Genomic DNA, 20,060 nt, shown 5'->3' with positions numbered 1-20,060 from the left:
AGACCCTTGAAGGATAGAGACGTGTCTTCAACTGGACTTTGTGTAGAGTTCTTGGGGTTGGTTGTAGTGGGCACTTGCCTGCAGTTGTTCCTTGCCCCTCTGTGTTTGAGCCCCGTAGGGCCTGGTCCTCTCGGTGTCCAAGGCCTCTGCATTGTAGCTAGGAAGGAAGCCGCTTACCTTGGGGAGCTGGACCAACCTGTGCCCACCACCTCCATGCCTCCTCCCTGTGCTCAGCTTTGGCTAAAAACAGATCCTCTGCTCCCTTGGGCATATCTTGTCATTTCTTTCTCTCCCTGCTCTCAGTTATATTTGGCATGGTGTTATTTAACTCGGTGATACATCTTGGCATAGAACTTGAGCCACGGGGGGGGGGGGGTGTGCCAAGCACAGCACTAAATCATTAGTGATACTGTGTGCCTTTCCTTCTTGTGATGGGGAGTGGAGGCAGCGGCAGAGGGCCCAGTAATGTCAGGCACGGTATAGGTGTCCTGGAGTTACAGCCATGACCACAACAGACTGAGTTCTTCCCTTTTAATGGTGTATGAGTGTGTGGGGGGGAGGGGATGGACACAGACACTGAACCAGAAGTCTGATGCACATGTCACCTGCCATGGTGAGAAGTACTGAGAAGCAGCAGAGGGCAAGAAAAAGGAGCATAGTATGGAAGTCGTTTAAGGGCAAAAGGTCTTGCAGCAAGGTCAAAAATCATGTCTTCTGGGAGCAGCAAGGATGCTGCCATGGCCTAGGAGAGCATGGAGGGGGGTGTGGGGCTGGGGGGAGCCGTGGGGAGCTCCTGTCACCTGTGGCCTCACACGTCGCTCACAGGTCGCCTCTAGGATGCTATCTTTTTTCTTCTCTATACTGAATCTAGGACTGGATCCCTCCACCCATTCTCTTGAGCCCCGTGTGGGGCTCAGGCAGTGGCTGTCATCTTGGAGGTAATCGGGGCAACTGAGGGCAGGATCGACTTGGCGTGTTAGTGAGTGCAGTGTCGGGAGTGACTCTTGAGCATCTGTAAGAATGGGCTTGCTGTTGTTGAGCAGGTAGAGGCTGAAGGCAGAGCAGGACAGTATCCAAGTGTATAGTGCATGGGAGAGTGTCTGAGGGTTCCACAGTGTATTTATAACATCAGTAATGTACTTCCCTCAACCCTTCAGCCCTATAAACCTCCACACACTTCTCTGGCCTTCCGACCTTCCATTTCTCTCTTGAATCCACTCAGCAGCTCTCACCTCATCATTTGATTTTGTAAAAATCAAAGTCGGCGATGACTTTTGTGACCCCCGGTGAGTTTTCGATCATCTTACCCCCATCACCAGCCTTGGCATCGTTTGCTTCCTCTGCTTAGAGCACTTGCTTCTTTTGTCTTAACACACCCATTGTCCCCTCCACCTTCCCAGTCCCAGTGGCTAGCACCAGCACCATTCTAGCAATGAGATCACACCCTCCACCTTTCCATCCAGGGCAGGAGAGCTCCAAGACAAGTGGCAGAACGAAACAGGGCTTTGGAGGAGAGAGGGGGGTTGTAATCAAATGAATCTGAGCAGTCCATATCTCTATGTTCTCCATAGTTGCCGTTACCAGACACTTTGAGGGCCCTTGACAAAGCCCTCATTGTGTTTGCTCTTTTCTTTCTTTCTTTCTTTTTTTTTATCACCTGGAAAAGGGGACAAGCCACCTATCAGTTATTTGCCCTGAGAACGGCAGAATGGGACTGTATGGAGAGCAGAGCCAGATCAGTGGCCCGAGCTCAGTCCCTCGCCCCCCTCCTGACAGCTTGCACAGATAATGGGAAGGTGTACGTGTTGTGTGGAATAATGAGGGTCGGCAGAAAGACATGTGGTGCTTGCTGTAAAAACACAAAGCACATTTTCTCATCTCAACCACCATGTCCAGGCCTGAGTGAAGTTTACACTGTCCTGTCTCCCTTAAAAGATGTTAACCTAACTAGCTTTTATGAGAATGTCTTAGCATTTTCCAAAAGGAAACAGACTTCCCTTGACCTTAACTAAGGGGCACTTGTACTACATCCTCTCTTCCCATACTTTCTTCCACTATGTGTTTGTATTTGATAAGTTTTAAAAATCTTCCCAGAAAGAAGATTGGCCCATGCACAAGCTGGAATGTACGCCAATGGTGGTTTTTGGGGAAAACTGGAGTCCCTCGGAGACTGTAAGACTAACAGCAAGGATTCTGGCCAAACAGGTGAGGAAGCAGAAGTGTTCAGTTGGCAAGGGAAAGGCCATTTAATTTTCTTTAGATGTCAGAACAATGAATAACTGAGCGTGAATGTTCACATCTTGGTAAATGTTCTTGGACTCCCATTTCTTGTCACATCCCTGTGGATGGGGTAAGATAGCACTCTGTGCAAAAAACTTGTTTTTTGTTTTGTTTTGTTTTTGTTTGTGTCCAGTAGCATGTGGCTTACGCCAGACCAAGAACATAAGCATGACTATTGTTAAATGCAGTGCTCTTTTTGTTTTTGAAATTACTTTACATAAAAAGATGATTATAACTTCACAGCATGAAAAATTTGACACCCCCCCCCCAAAAAAAAAAAATTAGGAGCTGCCTAGAGGGCCAGGTTGGTCTGAGAAGCTTTGAGATTTTCTCCTCTTTCTTCCTAACATAGAGATCTACTTTGTCACCTTTTCTGTGTGGTATTGTCCTCTGTCTCCTCACTTCTGTGCAGGGACAGGCAAGGAAGCAGAGGGGACAACCAGGGAGTAGCAAATGCTAAGACAAGAGAGTGGAAACTAGAGATGGAGGCAGAGGGCTGGGGAAGAGGCTAAGGGGAAAGAAGACAGAAAATAAAGATGCCCCAGGAGGAGACATTGGTGGCAAGCCTCCGTGCTTTAAACACCTTCCTGTCAGAGCTTCATCCACCTGAATCTTCCTTACACCTACCAGCTCCTACCCTGCTCAAATTGGTCTGTTTTCTCAAACCTGAGTGTGGTGTAATGATTTACCATCTGCCTGTCCCCAGACCGAATTAGGATGCTGGGTATGTAAACAGGAGTAGAACATTCTCAGATTCTGAGGTCATCATCTGACTGTGTTCAGTCCGGACAGATGCCGCTAAATAAATAAATAAATAAATAGATCCAAGTCGAATCTTCAGCTCAGTGTAATCGGAGCCATTCAAGGGTAAAGGTGGAGTGACACTGAGAGATCAGAATCATTTTTCCTGTAGGAGGTTAACTTTCACTCCTTAATTAAAAAGTTAGTTTTAAGTTTATGCACAGCAGTTGATGGGGGCGAAAAAAGGATACAGAGGAATGGTATGACTACATGAGGTAGCAGGGTAAATAGCCATTAAATGTATCAAATTGTGCACATTTCAGAATCAGACCAAAAACTTCTGGGTCTTCTTCATTTCCCCCAAGTTACTGGTGTTATTGGTAGAATTCTTTACAGAAATTCAGAAGAAGCTGGTGAGCTTTCCTGAATGAAATGCTTCCCTGGGCAAGAAGACTTATTAATCTTCCATCCATGAATGGAAGATTTCTGCTCTACAAAAGAATGATTGAAAGATTTTTGACCCCAGGAGGGGTACCCGTCTGAATGCTATGATGAGTTTACACTCGTTTCATTCAGCTTTTATTATAATTACTACACTACTAAATAGTCTATTAAATGAAAAGTTACCTAGCCATCTTTTCATCTCTATAGGACTTGGTGATTAAAAAAAACCAGACCATTTGTATTCCAGTAGCTTGCAAAGGATTAGGGGAGACAGGCTACCAAACTACCAAGGGGAAGCTTAACATGTTAACTAGGGAGGTGAGAACACCCTGCGAGACCACCTGTATCCCCAAATTGAATAGCCAGATTACAAAGACGAGGCCTTGGGCCAGCTCCTGAGCGCTGTGTTTGAACTCTTGTCAACACCAAGTTTATTCATGTTCTCAAAGCCTAGCAGGTTTACTATTGTTAGCTCCTCTTGGGGCGTCTAGAACAAAGCCAGCAACACGTTTAAAGTGAATCTGGGCTCACAGACACAACCAAAAGTGTTCTTTTTGAAACACGGAATTTGAGATCATTTTAGCCTATGCTTAAAGGAAGTGTAAAATGGATGGGGGTTGGATTTTGTTCCTTTTTAGAAGGAGAAATAATAAATAGGATGGTTTGTCTGTAGATTTGATCCTTTTAAGTAAGGACCCCCAAAAAAGTTGTTTTCTGGCCTGTTCTCTCCCATAATAAGCATTGCTGAGCCTACTGTGTGCCTAGTATTCTCAGGGTGTCAGAAATGCAGTGGACACTTTGAAAAGCCTTTTCAAAGAGCTCTGTGCTTGGAATGTTGGGCATTCTCAGAGCCTGGGGTGGTAGACTCCTTGGGTAGCTTTCTTCCTTGAAAACTGTCGCCTTCTTCATGTGGACGTGAAAGCAAAAGCACTTCCTTTCAGGCTAGTTGTTAACATGTCTGTCTTTGTGATTTCTTCCCCAATTACTAGAAAATCCACCCAGAAAGAACACCTTCGGAGCAACTGTTAGCTGTGAAGGAGTTTGAATCACGTAAGTCTTTCTGTGAACAGCAGGGCAGTTACTTTAGTCACAAATTTAAGGTAGATTAGGCAAGGTGAAGAAAGGAAAGGATCATTTATTTACTTTGAGTATGGATGGTGTTATTTTGACTTGTATGCTATTTTGAAAAACACTTTTTTTTTCCTCTTGAGCTGACAGGTTTATTAGGAAGTGATTAAGAGCTGGATCCTGAGTCGTGTCTTCTGGCTCCCTTGCATGCTGAATATTTTTGGATTTTTGCTGAATTGCAGTCTTGGAAACAGCTGATGCCCCTACTGAAAGACATTAAATCAGGGGTGTCTAGTTGCTTGATCATGACACAGATCCTAAGGCCAAGTTGGGGGTAATGGGTGGGGATTTGATCAGACCGTGATTAGCGGTCAATACCTCTTATTCCTGACCTCACTGCTAATGACCACATGATATTTCATGTCATGGGTGCCTTCCGATTGTTGGAGGAAGGGAGAAGAGAGTGTGCTGTTCTTTCTCCAACATTTGTTAGATCAACCAGGTGAGAGGGAAAACATGTTCTGTGGGACCCTACATGTTGGGTTGTTCCCCCGCCCCCCCCGCCACTGTGCCATTTATGAAAGAAATAGATGCAGTTGGCAATTGAGTGTTTTCTACATGGTGAATAATGGGTCTTTTATCCATAGATCTGGATAAGCTAGACAATGAGAAGAAAGACTTGATTCAGAGTGACATTGCTGCCCTCCATCAGTTCTACTCCAAGCACCTCGAATTCCCCAGCCACAGCACCCTCATAGTGCTCTTCGCACAGGTAGGAATGCCTGGCAGTGTCGGGTAATGCTTTAGCTTTTCTCTCTCCAAGGCCCTCCCCTCAGCGGGTCCTCAATCAAAAGCATCGGAGGACACCTACATAATAGCAAACCTTGCTAGGTGACCTGGGCAGATAGATGGTGGTCTTCTCTGAGCCCACCCTCACCGGGGGCTGGAGGGGAGGATGTTTATTTGCCTCACAGTTTTCATGGAAACAAAGTCATGCTGCCAGTGCCCTGGTTCTGAGGCACCCATTGCTCAGCTCTTTGCAAATAACCGAATGAAGTTGAATTTCAGGTTGAATTTCACTTTTCCTCTCTGAAATCTTTTTTTTTTCCAGTCCTAGGGCTTGAACTCAGGGCTTGGGAGCTGTCCTTGAGCTTCTTTTTGCTCAAGGCTAGCACTCTACCACTTGAGCCACAGCGCCACTTTTGGCTTTTTCTGTGTATGTGGTGCTGAGGAATCGAACTCAGGGCTTCATGCTTGCTAGGCAAGCACTCTACCGCTAAGCCACATTCCCAGCTCCTCCTCTCTGAAATCTTGCCACCCTGGTAGAAATTGCCCTGCTCTGAGTTCGTTCTCCTAATAAGGCTGAACTGATACATCAGAGAATTTGTAGGTACTTTGGGAGAGAACCTCTGTCTAATGCCTAAGAAGGACAGAGAGGAGTCCTGATGGGCCTATGCCCTCAAGTCTTTCCTAATGGTTACTCAGGAATTGTAAAAAGCCCAGGTTTTTCAAAGTCAGGTGTAAAAATAAATAAATAAATTAGAAGAGCTTGTAAAACAAAAACAAACTTGGCAGTGATTGCTAATTGACCACTGTAACATACCATAAGAAAGGTTAAGTTTGGGCCCAGCTAGGACAAGGGGAAAGGATGCTGTGGTCAGGACTCAGTGGGGTGCACAGCTTCCTATTATCTCCAGGGCTGCCCTTCGTGGCCCCACTTGACACCTTAGGCCTCTTTCCCTCAAGCAGTCAAGCGCGTTCCTCTTGAAGTGAGGCATCTGGTTGAAGGGCATCTCAGCGAGGCGAGGACTGGACTACTGATACATGGCGCACATGGCTGTGTTCTCTTTTGCTCTAGAACACATAGTCTCTAGAGGGATTAAAAGCCAGGGCTGCTTACATTTTCTGTCATAAAGTAGAAGACGACATGCCTCACCAGTGTACCCTTGGACCCTGTCCTTCATTTCCTGTATTCCATCCCAAGGAAATCATCAGCGACAACAGACAGAGGTTGCTATGTAAATGATCTATTACAGGGTTCCCTTCAACACCCGGAGGGAGGGAGGGAAGGGGGAAGAAGGAATTTGCTTAGATAACTTAGGTCATTGCTGTGTGGTAGAAGGTTACATAGGTTAATTTCAATGGCTGCTTGGGGCAGGAGGGCATGTTAGCAGGAGAAAAAAGTGTGTGATAAGAAAGTTTACGTGGGCTGGGGATATGGCCTAGTGGCAAGAGTGCTCGCCTCGTATACATGAAGCCCTGGGTTCGATTCCCCAGCACCACATATACAGAAAATGGCCAGAAGTGGCGCTGTGGCTCAAGTGGCAGAGTGCTAGCCTTGAGCAAAAAGAAGCCAGGGACAGTGCTCAGCCCCTGAGTCCAAGGCCCAGGACTGGCCAGAAAAAAAGAAAAAAAAAGTTTACGTACATGTTAAAGATTCCATAGAAGTTCACAGGTTGTCTTCTGAATTGTGGAAAATTTTTGCTTTTCCACTGGTCATTACATGGATTTTCTACAAAGGATGTCTAACTTAAAAAAAACACACAAAACTGCTGAGTACCAGTAGCTCACACCTATAATCCTAGCCAATGGGGAGACTGAGAGGTAGAAGATCTCAGTGCAAAGCCAGCTGAGCAGAAAGTCTGCTAGACTTTATTTCAAAAAATAACCAGCAAAAAGCTGAGCTAGAAGCATAGTTTAGGTGGTAGAATACCAGCCAAGCTAGAAAACTGGGCAACTGTAAGGCCGAGTTCAAATCCCAGTGCAGTCCACCACTCTGCCCCCACCCCCAAACCCCCCAACCCCACCAAAAAACAAAATTCAACTAAAACCAAACTTAGAAGCAAAAAAAAGCAAAGAAGTCTTTTCCTTTCTTCTGCTCACTTCAGTCCCTAAGGGAACCGTTGTTAACAGTTCATGAATTCTTTTATAGACATTATGTTGATATACTTCAACTATGCCACTGTTCTAATTAGAAAATAATTGCTGTTCCTTGTAAAAAGGAATAAGGCTTTGAATTGAATGTTAAAGTAGAAGCGATGGAAAGCCTTCTGGATTTTCATTGGCCTGGGTTTCCACCATGTTTTCTCTAGCATCCTGAGATGGTGGTTTGAGTGGTAGTGGAAATCTGAAGAATTGACTTCTCTTAAGTATTTTAAGACATGTGGACTTCTCTTAAGTATTTTAAGACAACTGGACATGTGGATACACACACACACACACACACACACACACACACACACACTATTCTTTTCATCTCTGAAGTTAAAAAGTGGCATTCTGTAACTCCAATGAAGTCCAGCCCCACTCAGCTTCTCATCTCCCTCTAACCGGCTCCTCCGCGTGGTCAGAGGAGGCCGCCAAGGCTGACCTGCAGTCCTGCGGCGGCTGGCCGCCATGGTGACTGCACCGTTCAACAGCATGGAGGTGTGTTTTCATCATCAGAACATATGCGTGGCCGGGAAGTGTATTTTTGGTGTGCAGCCTACATCTAGTCTAAATGCTAATTATGAGAATAGCTTTAGCAAGGCACTTACTCACGCCTGATTTGACTTGAAAAAAGAAGACAGTGGCCCATGCATCTTTCTTAACATGCAAGTTCCCTTTCCTTCCCTGGGGATAGCTGTGAAGGGAAGGAAAGCTGGCAGGAAAATTGCTATGCAATTTGGCTTAAACACCATCGCTGCCTCCCCAGAAGGAGCAGTAATGATACTTAGGAAGAAACGCACTCCCTCTTCTGCAATAAGCGGGTGTGGAAAAGGTATAAAGGGACCAGTGGTCAGAGAACCGTCAGGCCAGAAGGTCCTGGTGTCGCAGCCTGCGCCGGTCAGGCTTGCTGCAGTGGAGGGGGCTGAAAGCAAAGCGCAAGGATCCCACCCCCAGATGTCCCTAGATCTGTTTCCATTTTGCTAAAGTCTTTCATTTGTTCTCTTTGCACACATTTATTGTCCTTTGTGGGTATCAGACACTGCCAAGGCTTGTTAGCATCTGGGGGAAGATAGTGCCTTGACCAGTTAAGTGGTCACTTAGTTCATACGCTAATAAATGTGTTGAATAAATGAAAATCCTAATTTACTCCTGCCTTATGTTGGTTGGTGGTATTTGATATGTACCAGAAAGACAGAATTGGTCAGGATACTTAACACAACAAAATAGGGTACGAGGTCTTCGAATTGCCCTAGCTTTTAGGGGTAATTGTACTAACCTATAATACTCTCCCATCCCCCATTTCTCTTTCTCTCTTTCTCTTCCTTCTCCCTCTCTTTTCTCTCTCCCTCTCCCTCTTCCTCCAAGGTTCTTCTACTCCCCCTTCTGTGTGTAAAACCTATCATAGCCCTACTTCAGTGGATACCCAAGATTCCCAAGCCTTTGCCAATGGCTCTTTAATTTTATGTACAATTACCACATTAGAGACATAGTAGATCTAATAATCACTCTTAGAAGAAACACAGTACAGTGTGAAGCCAGGCTTCATTGTCAGGGTGTCTAATATGGATTCTAGTCCTTCTCTGCCACACACTACACTGGCCCTCAGCCTTCATTTCTCCCTCTGTAAAATGGGTTGTTACCATGATGCTAGTGTGAAACTTTGCAGAGATGAAGCTGTCCATACAGTGCTCGGCAGTGCTCATGTCACACATGTCTGTTGGCTGAGGTGGTGCAGCGCTGAGTCTCATGGTGTGGGAGGGAGGAAGGGAGGTGAAAGTCATTTCAGCCTCCTAAGGTGAGCTGGGGTCTTCATCTTTGAGACTCTAGACCAGCCAAGATTTCTTTCTGGCCTCAGATTCATTTTCTAGATATGAAGATTCTGAGTCTGGAACTTACCAAGAACAGCCAGAGGAAACAATGTCATCATTGAGTTCTTTATTGACACATAGGAATTCAGAGTAAACTTGGTTGGAACAAAAGTTACTAGGGCCACACACAAGGTTTTGAGACGTTGGAAGTGAACTGGAACATCCTCCTAGTTCATTGTGAAGAGTTACAGTTCATGACTTCCACCTGGAAGGAAGCCCTCGCTGACCATTTTTGTCCTCTTTGTCATTACAGGTTAACTGCAATGGCTTCACCATTGAAGACGAAGAACTTTCTCATTTAGGATCAGCGATATTTCCTGAGTAGGTTGAATTTGACTTCCATTTCTGTCCTTTGTACTTGTAACAGTAATTTGAGCTCCTTTTTTTAATTTTTACATAACCCACTGATCTGCATGTGGCAGACATGAAACTCCAAGTAAATTAAGATAGCTTTTTAATCTGCCAGATTTCAAAATATTCCCCCTCCACTTAAGAATCCAAAGGCAGTAGTTAAGAGAACCGTTGCCGTTGAGTCCTGCTAGGCAGAGAGCTGTTACTAAGGGATATTTGATGGTGGGCAGAGGCACTGCCCTGCTGAGAGATGTGCTTTCTGCGGGTTGCCGCTTCTGGAAATCTTTGGGTTTCTTCGGCTCAAACCGAGACCTTAATTGCTACCCAAGAATACCCATGGGCTTGGTAGAGACCGTATGGGCATCTTGTCAACTCTCCTTTTTGAATACTGCTGGTTCAAAAAAAAAACACATTTCACTAGAAAAATCTAATGGTTCTTTGACATTTTTCCTCACATAATTCTCTCCTTTAGCTTGGTCTCCCTTGAAACTGTCTTTTTCTTTAGCCCATGGACAGAGCTCTTCATGGCTCTTTCGTGGATTGCCAGGAGTGGCTTGCCCTTGTCTTCCTGTTGGAATGGGGAGGGTTTACAGAATGATTTGGTTCTGCAACCCGGGGCCCTTGCTTCACAGATGGAGCAGGGAAGCCCTTCTGGACCCTGAAGAAATCCACACTGTAGATGAATTCTGTGAGCAGGAAGAGTGCTCAGTATACACTACAGTATGTACTGTCCTGTAGGGGTCACGGATGTCACGCTTCAGCACGAGGAGTAACGGCACAGCTCCCATTCACACGTGTCCGCTGCAGCCGTGCCCTTTCTCCTGCCGCACGTGTTTTGAGCTGCCAGGCTCCAGGCACCGGCTCATCAGCGTCTCTTGAGCAGCTGCCACAGGCTTACTTGGACCAGAGTAACTAAAAGCCATCTTCTTTTCCCTGAGGCCAAAGTGTTGTCATCTTGCAGTCTGAATTCCTATAACAAGTGCCTTTGGGGTGAGATTCTTTAGACTTTTGCCATGAGGAAAAGGAAAGACTAAAAAGGAAGGGCCTTGGGTCCCTGAGAAGAAAGCTCAGCTCTACAATTTCAGTAGTGAAACAAACTCCAGTGTTGTCTGTGCTTTCGGTGTTGGAAAGACTTTCATCCTAAGAGGGGTGGTGCTGGGGGTGTCAGCTCTCCTGCGGGAGTAAAGGGAATGGCAAATCCAGGAACAGGACTTGTGGTAAGCTCTGCCTTACTGCATCCCACCCGCTTTCTTGCAGAGATTTCACAGGAGTTTATGGAGAAATGGAGTACCTAATCCTTCTTGCATACGTTGATTCTAGAAATCTACCTCTCCTGTAATATGCACTGTCTCCTTGCCTTTGGTTTTAATGGATGTCCTGAGGCCCAGGTCTCACTGTCAAGGAGCTGGAGTAAGTGTGCAAGGAGGATGGTCTCTCCCCGAGGAGAAGACCACATGACCAGTAACTGGCTCCTTGTCTGTCCCAGGCACAAGGCTCACCACACACTTCACGCAGACCTCTGGCAAGCAGTGGGGAGAGGAAACCACTGACGGGGACTTACCACCCCCAGGCAGAACATCTTCATCCTCACCCATCTATGCAATCATTCCCCACCCCCCTTCTTTTTCCTTTTCCCCCACATTCTTAGGACAAGCACGAAAAGCATTCTGGTCTCTAAAGGGTCAGGCAGGTAGCACTGGCCATCCAAACAGCAGTACTTATGTCTCCCTGTACCCACAGGAGCATGAGCCCCAGTTTCTGGGCAGTTTTAATTGGGGAAAAAAAAATCCCCTTGGGCTGAAATCATATCGGCATTGTGATTTCAAAGGCAGTATTTTCAGAGATCAAGCACTCTTTCCCTGTAGTTTAGAAATTTCTGTTCTCAGAACTTTGACCTTGATATAATCAGAAAGCTCAAAGCACCTCGCATAGGCGAATCTCTCTCTCCCCTCTCTCTCTCTCCCCTCTCTCTCTCTCTCCTTCTCGTTGTCCCTGAAAAGCAGACAGTGAGCAGCAGGAGCAATAATGTCCCAATTTTCCAGATGAGGAAATTGAGGTGCAGAGAGACTCAAACAGGCGTCTCCAGGGCCCTCCAGGGTTCACAAGCTCTCCCTCACTCCGCAGCTGGCATCTCTCCACATCTGAAGAACGCACACGTGGGAGGGACAAGCCACTTAGACAGAAAGCCTGCTTGCGCGCCGCAAGCCATTTGTCTTGTAGCGTGTACAGTGGAGTGGTAGTTAGCTGTAGGGGTTGGGATTTGAGTCCTGAATCTACCAGGAAGGAATATGTATGGAGGGCTTTTTTGTTTTTATTATCATGTGGTTTTGCTTTTAGCTTAGACATTGTTTTGAATTATGGATTTCGCTTTTTAGTGTGATTAAAAGTGTTGGGTATTATAAATGCATTGCAGAACAACTTGTCAGCACAGTTTAAGCTGGCTATATGTATCTTTTAAAGTCTTACAAAAGCCAGGCACTGGTGGCTCGCGCCTATAATCCTAGCTACCCAGGAGGCAGGATCTGAAGATCATGGTTTGAAGCCAGCCTGGGAAGGAAAGTCCTTGAGACTCTTATCTTCAATAAACTACTCAGAAAAAGCCAGAAGTAGGGCTGTGGCTCAAGCTGTAGAGTGTTAGCCTTGAGCAAAAGAAATTCAGGGGCAGCACCCAGGCCCAGATTTTAAGCCCTAGGACCAGTCAAAGAAAAAAAACAAAACCTTAGGAAAATTCAATTTCTCCAGCTCAGCTAGAAGTGAGGAACTTCCATTCTGCAGGCTGTAGAAGAACCAAGAGGTCATCTGCTATATGGCAGAACAGACGTACATGCTTCTTGTTGGTTCCTTTCAGCCTTTCTGCCTAAATAGATAATTTCACATTGCCCACAAATGATGAATATCCACATGGTCCTTGTCAAGGAAAAGGCTCCCCATCCCTGATGTCATTTAAAAAAAAAAAAAAAGGGTATTCTCTTCTGTCTCTTCTGATTGACAGTGTGGCACTGATGAATCATAGCTGTTGCCCCAATGTCATTGTGACCTACAAGGGAACCCTGGCGGAAGTAAGGGCTGTGCAGGAAATCCACCCAGGAGAAGAGGTGAGTGTGTCGTGTCCTGAGCACAAGTTGTCACAAACGGTCATGCAGGTACTGGATGCTGGAGGCTCCTGCCTGTAATCCTAGCTACTCGGGAGAGAAAGATCTGAGGACTGCATTTCAAAGCCAGCTGGGTAGGAAAGTCCCTGAGACTACTATCTCCAGTTAACCACCAGAAAACCAGAAGTGGTGCTGTGGCTCAAAAGGGCAGAGCACCAGCCTTGAGCACAAGAGCTCAGGGACAGTGCCTAGGCCCTGAGTTTAAGCCCCGTAATCACCACTAACAACAACAATGAAAAGGTGGCACAGACAGACCCATGTAGTGTCAGTGAGTGGTGCCCGTATGTTTATCCCCTCCAGGCATTCATGGTCAGGGATGGAAATCCCAAGCTGGGGCTTCTCTTGGGTGCTAGCCATTTCCTTCTTCAGTCAAGAAGGAACAGGCAAGGGGTACAGGCAAGGGGTACAGTCAAGTTACATCATCGTTAGCCAAGATTTAAAGAGGTGCCTAGAGAAAGGAAGCAGTCAAAATGACTAGATTGGAAATTAATGATTCTCTTTAGATTCTGCGAATCCTTGTTTTCAGACAACTGACTTTCAAATTCCTGCCTATCTGTCCCCCCTCTGCCCCAGGGAAAGGTCCAAAGTATTGTCTGAAAAAGAAGCGGCGGCCTGGCTTCCGCATTGGCACTTGTGGTTTACTTTTGAGGAATGGAATGCAGGTGGTCAGATGAATTGTCTTGATGGGAGAATTGAGGCAGCCACTGGGCAAAAGACACTACCAAGCCTCCCTCCTTAACTTAGGCGTGTGGAGACAGCCAGGCATTCCATCGCCTGCTCCCCCCCCCCCCTTTCCTGTCCCATGTATGGGCGAGTGACCTTTTTATAAGAGGTCTCTGTGAGAAGTCTGTCTGCCTGCGGGATTGCTGTAGGGATGACCCATGTTCTTAAGCAAAATCCCTAGCACGCCCGTGCATTGTTAGCAACAGTAGTCACATATTTTTGGTTTTTATTTCATTTTACTTGCAATGCTATTTTAAGGTACATGTCTAGATATTTTGAATTTTTTCCAGTAATGGTGGGTGTGCTAAAGGATGAATGCTGGAAGGTATTAACAAGTCCACAGCCAAGGCAAGATGGCTTTTCTGTCTTTTTCTAAATGCGCCACGATGAAGGTATCCTATTGGGAACCAGACTGTCTAGGTTTCGCAGTGCCGGGAGATTACCCCATGCCTGCTTAGGAAAACAATTAGGTCGAATATACCCATCAGGAACCCCTGACTCCTGGACAGGCTTAGTTTGAGCCAGGAACAGTGAGCCTGGAGTGGCCTCTGTCGCCATCTTCTGGAACTGTTTGCTTGTTGCACTGCGCCCATCAGTAATTTCAGAGAAATCCCGCTCACTCTGTATAGCCACATGCAAGACCATGTCAGCTGCTGCTTCTGCCTGCTCACAGGCCTCCAGTGTGGTGACCTTGGTTTGGGGAAGTCAGTACTTTGGAGGTGATTTGCCCTGCAAAGAGGAAGGAACTATCCCTTGGGGTTGTCTGAATGAGCTGTGGCATGCCCCGTCCTGCCCTGGCGGCTGGGGAGACCTTGACCTTCTCTGCAGCCCCAAGAGCTGGGCTTTGGTTCCTGCCTGATAGGGCCGGAGGTCACTAGTGCACTTGATGGCTTTGTGAAATCCATCTGTTTGGGCAGACGCATGACTAATTCTGCAAGTTGAGCAGCCAGTGCTGTCCCCGTGGGGGGATGGTGGACATCTGGGTGCTGCCCTCCCCGTGTGCTCCAGACCCCGTGATAAAAACCAACAATGGTAGAACCTGACGGGGCCACCAGTAAGACATGGTGTATTTCCTAGCGACGTGATGGTCACTATTGTTTTCTACAGCAGACTGAAGCTTTGCCTTCTTGGGCCCCTAGGTGTTTACCAGCTATATCGACCTCCTGTACCCAACAGAAGACAGGAATGACCGGTTAAGAGACTCCTACTTCTTTACGTGTGAGTGCCAGGAGTGCACCACCAAAGACAAGGTCAGTTCACTCAGGGGCCCCCGGCATGGGCTGCATCTGCTCCAGGTTGCTGCTGTACAGTGAGCTCTCCTGGCTCAGAGAATGTGTCCTCTTACAGAAGGGAATTTTGATCCTTCTAGTCCTCCGTACAAAGACAGCCAGAAAGAATCCTGTTAGACCAGTCTCTGCCCAGATCTGCTCCTCGATAGCTGGGGAAAGCATTCCCAGAACACTGTACAAGTAGGAGATTCTGCCAACTTCAAAAAGAACTAACTGCCCAAGCTGGCATGGTAATACATACCTGTAATCCCAGCTACTTGGGAGGTAGAGACATGAGGATCACAAGTTTGAGGCCAACCAACCCAGGCAAAGTTAGCAAGACGTTGTCTCAAAAATACAATTTCTGGGGGTGAAGCTTGAGGAGTACTTGAATCCTTGCCCTGCAAGTTCAAGGAACCTGGACTCAATCCCAAGTGAAAGAAAACGAGGGAGGGAGGGAGAGAAAGGGGAGGGAGACGAAAGGAAGAGAACTGTGCAAGGGGGAGTTTCTTCTGGCATCACTCACCTGGCTGGCGGGGCCGCCCCTCCTCACTTGGCCTCCGGCGTGAGCAGCCCCTGCCTCTGCAGAGGCACCCCTGGAGAGATCTGCACTGGAGGTGGCACCTGACACCCATGCACACTTCCTTTAGGACAAGGCCAAGGTGGAGGTGCGGAAACTCAACGAGCCCCCAAAGGCAGAAGCCATCCGGGACATGGTCAGGTACGCACGCAACGTCATCGAGGAGTTCCGGAGGGCCAAACACTACAAGTATATCCTTTCCACCTTTCCACCCGACGAGGTGGCAGGAAGTTGGGAAGAGGGAGCAGGAGGCAGATGGGGTGAAGAAGCTGCAGAGCGAAGGAAAAGGTCTCCTGGGGAATGTGTGAAGATGAGCTGAGTTAGTTCCCCCAGTGGGGTTGGTGTCTTTTGTTCCTGTCTGCGTAGGAAGCCCTCATTTACTGAGTATTTTACTCTGGGCCAGGCACAGCAACAAGAGCCTTGCTTGTGATAACTCTGCTCATAAAGCGCGAGTGCTCTGCGTGGTCCTGACTACTGAGTAGGGGCGCCATCCGGCACACGAGGGAATGAATGCACCCATGGGTGTCCTGCTCACCGGACACCGCTAATGATGGCAGTAGCTGGGATTTTTGTTCCAGCTCTGCTGATTACCAGCACGCTTATCCATAACCACTACATTGCCTTAGCATGTGAAAAGGGATTGGATTTGTACCTCAGAAGGAAGAACTACAAACCAGTGAAAGGAAGTGATAATGACATAGTGTTTCAGTAGCCTAAGAAAGGATTTCACAGAAGAGAGAAAGGGGAGAAGAAGGAAAGAAATGGAGACTTGTGAATTTTGCTGTGCTGGGCACGGCTTCCTTACCAGCCTGCCATCCCTGATCTCAGGGTTCCAGTGTGGGTGAGGATCTCGGTGTTATTAGATGTCTGAGAACCCGGGGTTCTAGTTACCATTGTTCATATCGGGACGGAGCATCTGTTCCTTGTGGCTAAATGCTTCAGTTCTGCGCAGCAGGTGAGGGCTAGTTTGTTTCTGTGAGAAAATGGCGATTCCTTTTCCTCTTCTGTAACGGACTTTGCCATGGCGTGGGAGAATGGGTGGAGCTGGTGGTGGTGCCCCTTGTACCCCTCTTGGGACCTGCCAGTCACTTCCTTGACACCACAGCACCCCCTAGTGAGCTGCTGGAGATCTGCGAGCTCAGCCAGGAGAAGATGAGCTCTGTGTTTGAGGACAGCAACGTGTACATGCTACACATGATGTACCAGGCCATGGGCGTCTGCTTGTACATGCAGGACTGGGAAGGGGCCCTGAGATACGGACAGAAGATCATTAAGCCCTACAGGTGATTGCCATGGCTGTTCCATGCCTCCTGGCATGGGGTGGAACCAGGGATGGGAGTGAGAGGGTCGGGATGTGCACAAGTGGCTTCATTGTCCTCCTGTCCCGTGTTGGAACTGGCCAAGAACGGCTGCTGCTCCTGGGCACCCCCATGTCGAGGTGTAAGAGCAGGAGCTGCCCTGCTGATCCACGCTGGTACCCCATGCCACCCCAAGGGGACAGCCCAGGATGGAGATTGAGGTAATGCAGGGGGATACGGAGGCGAGGCCCATCCAGGGCCTGTCTCCATTCCACTTAATTCCCGCCAGTATTCAAAGGCTACCGGTTTGCTTCCTTTCCCATCCGCCGCTTCCACAGGCTCAAAACCCTGTGTTTCCATCACCGCTCACACCATCCTTTTCTTTGGCTCTTTCAAATTGCACTCCCACATTGCATTCCGCTGAGACTCCAGGACGGTGGGCTGCCGAGGGTATTGAAAGCCTCTCTGGGCTCGAGTAAACCAAGATGGATTTTAGCTTGTAGAAATAATGACTTGGGGCCACAGGGGAATGCCTTGCGGGGTGTTACTGCGCCTGAAGGTGAGGAGGAAGAGGGGCTGCTGTCTCCCTTTGCCTCTGGGCTGGGATGGGGTGCTTCCCATCCCTGGAACATTCCCAAAGGCCTGGACATGTGCATGCGTAGCGTCTGCCCCACCACATGAATTAAGATCTTGGGGAATTGGGCCCAGAAATCCCTGTGTAATATCAACCGCCCACGCATTTCTGATGCGTTTGAGAAGCTCACCTTTTAAGCCGGGACTGCAAAGTTGCTGTCAAGTCTGAATTTCTGCTTCCCACTCTGCCTTCCATTTACCCCACGGTGTGCTGAATAGCCAGCAGGGGGAGCCGAAGGGGAAGCCGGCTCTTGGAAACAGAAGGCAATAAATTGGAGATCATCTCAGCCTTCCCTCAGAGGTCCAGGAATGGGTTAGGAAGTACGCTGGTCTCGGTCATACCTCCCTCTGAGACATAGAGGAAGAGACAGAGAGTGTCTCACCCAGTGGCCTTTTGTCCAGCAGGGACTAGCTGTGCTAAACCGTTCCTCAGTGAGCCAGATGTGACCTTCTAGAGGCCCCTGGTCCTCCGGCTTCCTCCAGGAGCACAGCGCTCCCAGCAACTCAGCTAGAACATATCTCCTAGACAGCGTTGATCAGGCTAGCTGTAACAAACATCTCTACACACACACACACACACACACACACACACACACACACACACACCCTCTCATAAGCTGGATCCTGCTCCAAGACAAATGGCTCTTTGTTAAGCCGACTCCATCAGTCATGGCAGAGAAAGAAATCCTACAAGATACATAGCCCTTTATACAGAACATTCTAGAAGATACTGGCTTCAAAGAGCATACAGTTTTGCTAAATGCAATTTGTATCATAGGTGTGATAGAAAGCTGTCTGTGTGTTTGTGGGTACTGACTATCTCTGATGGAAGGAGACAGGCCTCCTTGCTGCCTTCATAAAAAGGGTGTTTATTTTAAAAGACGTTTTCCTAGTACCTTCGTTTGAGTACACCTGAAATAGAAAAATCAGGACTAGGTCTATATATAAAACATTGCTACGTTTTCATAAAATAGAATTTCTCCAGCAGTTTTGATGTCTTCCCCCACCCCCCCGACACAAACTACAAACGTGGGTGGGCTCTCTGCTAGTGAGGCATTCTGACCCCTCCTCACTCTGCCAGGACCTGGCGGGGTTGGGTTGGCGGAAGCGGGGTTGGCTTCTTTGAAGAGCTTGGTCATGAGCCCTGGCCTGCAGAGCAGGGGGTGGGAAGCCTCTGACAGGGCCGCGTGCTCTCTCTCCTTCTTCCAGCAAGCACTACCCTGTGTACTCCCTCAACGTGGCCTCCATGTGGCTCAAGCTGGGCAGGCTGTACATGGGCCTAGAAAAAAAAGCTGCTGGAGAGAAAGCCTTGAAGAAGGTACAGTTGGGGTTCCAGGCTGGGAGGCAAGGGCTTGGGAGAGAGCCTGGGGAATACAGCACATAGGAGTGCATTCTGCAGGGAAGGGTGGGCTAAGGCAGGGGGCCCGATCGGGCTGGCCCATCCCTTGGCCAGGGAGGAGGGGTGTTGACTCTCCACTGCTTGAATCCCCTCCCCTCCCCTTCCCTGGTATTGCCATGGAAATGCAAGGAGGCAGCTGGCTGGGCCAGGAGACTATGATGGCGAATTCTCCGTTTATACCGTAGGATTCAGAATTACAATGCCCAGCCATTTGTGGAATCAGAGAGTTGGGAATATGGATTGTGGCTGTGTTAGGAGGGAGTGTGGGCGGTTTCTGTGGTGGATTTAATAATCATCATTTATCAAGGTCTGCTGTAGGTCCTACGATGATCACTATAATGAGATAGACTTCTGTGGGGAAGAACGTAAGGCCCAAGTGGGTGAAGGAAGGAGCCCAGGGTATATGGTGGGCCTGCCTTGAAAAAGAGGTCTTTCTAGGTTGCATCCTTCCACCCGCCTCCCCTATTCATGCAGGACAGAAACGAGAGTTAAACATAGAAGTTCCTGTTTAAACCATTGAACTTATCACCTATAATAACACCTTCATTGTCTTAGTGAGGTGGAGAGAAATGTAGCCAGTTAGATCATAGTTGAAAAGCATAGGTTGGTCTAGAAACATGTAGAACAGTGGGGGAAAGAATGCCACAAAGTCATTTTTCTCTGCATTGTGTCTACGCCTTGGATATGTTGGCAGAAAGTTGTACTCGGCCAAAGACACTGGATGATAGCTGGTTACAGATACTTTATGTCTCCTTGTTTGTCAAAAGCCAGACTGGGGATGAACAAGGCTTTAAACGCCTGCGTGTGCCCTGTGCCGTAGAGCAGGGAGGGCCCGTTGGGATTCCACGGCGTCAAGATGGAGAGGATGTAGGCTCATGGCCATTTGTCTCTCTCCCTAGGCTCTTGCAATCATGGAAGTCGCTCACGGCAAAGATCACCCATACATTTCCGAGATCAAACAGGAAATCGAAAGCCACTGAAACTATGCAGTGTGCCCGCTTTCACCCTGAAACCTGCCAGGACCGAGGGCTTCCTTCCAGTCCTCTGCGTACTCCAGCATTTCTACAGACTCACTGGAATGAAATTCCTCTTGCACTCCTGCCTTGCACACATGGAGGTTGATCTTAATCTTCAGCCTTAACATTAAGTTATTTTGAATGCTTTATGTTATTTTTCTAAGAGGTAATGGCATGGTTTTTACATCTTATATGATTTGGGCAGATCAAGTTTTAAAATGCAATTCTTTTCCTTTCATGCCTATTGTCATTACAAAAATATTGGAGCAAACTTGAATGATGAAAGAGAATAAAAGACATACAGTACTTGA

General features: G+C 47.6%; 1 protein-coding gene across 3 annotated transcripts in view; it reads left to right on the top strand.

The window, feature by feature from the left end:
* Window positions 1-20,060, top strand: part of Smyd2 (SET and MYND domain containing 2) — a 49,638-nt gene extending 29,578 nt beyond the window's left edge. For 2 of the 3 annotated variants that reach the window (XM_048356999.1, XM_048357001.1), the window contains 11 exons: window positions 2,095-2,205; window positions 4,455-4,515; window positions 5,027-5,035; window positions 5,181-5,305; window positions 9,583-9,650; window positions 12,673-12,775; window positions 14,695-14,805; window positions 15,474-15,594; window positions 16,512-16,686; window positions 18,544-18,652; window positions 19,633-20,060. In XM_048356999.1, coding sequence (XP_048212956.1) covers window positions 2,095-2,205; window positions 4,455-4,515; window positions 5,027-5,035; window positions 5,181-5,305; window positions 9,583-9,650; window positions 12,673-12,775; window positions 14,695-14,805; window positions 15,474-15,594; window positions 16,512-16,686; window positions 18,544-18,652; window positions 19,633-19,713 — 1,074 coding nt within the window. In that variant the 3' untranslated portion in view covers window positions 19,714-20,060. The remainder of the gene's footprint in view (window positions 1-2,094; window positions 2,206-4,454; window positions 4,516-5,026; window positions 5,036-5,180; window positions 5,306-9,582; window positions 9,651-12,672; window positions 12,776-14,694; window positions 14,806-15,473; window positions 15,595-16,511; window positions 16,687-18,543; window positions 18,653-19,632) is intronic. The other variant, XM_048357000.1, reaches the window with a different exon arrangement.

The sequence above is a fragment of the Perognathus longimembris genome, chromosome 11, assembly GCF_023159225.1.
Source record: "Perognathus longimembris pacificus isolate PPM17 chromosome 11, ASM2315922v1, whole genome shotgun sequence".
Lineage (NCBI taxonomy): Eukaryota > Metazoa > Chordata > Mammalia > Rodentia > Heteromyidae > Perognathus > Perognathus longimembris.
The sequence above is the reverse complement of the archived record's forward strand: the minus strand, read 5'-3'. Positions and strand labels throughout refer to the sequence as shown.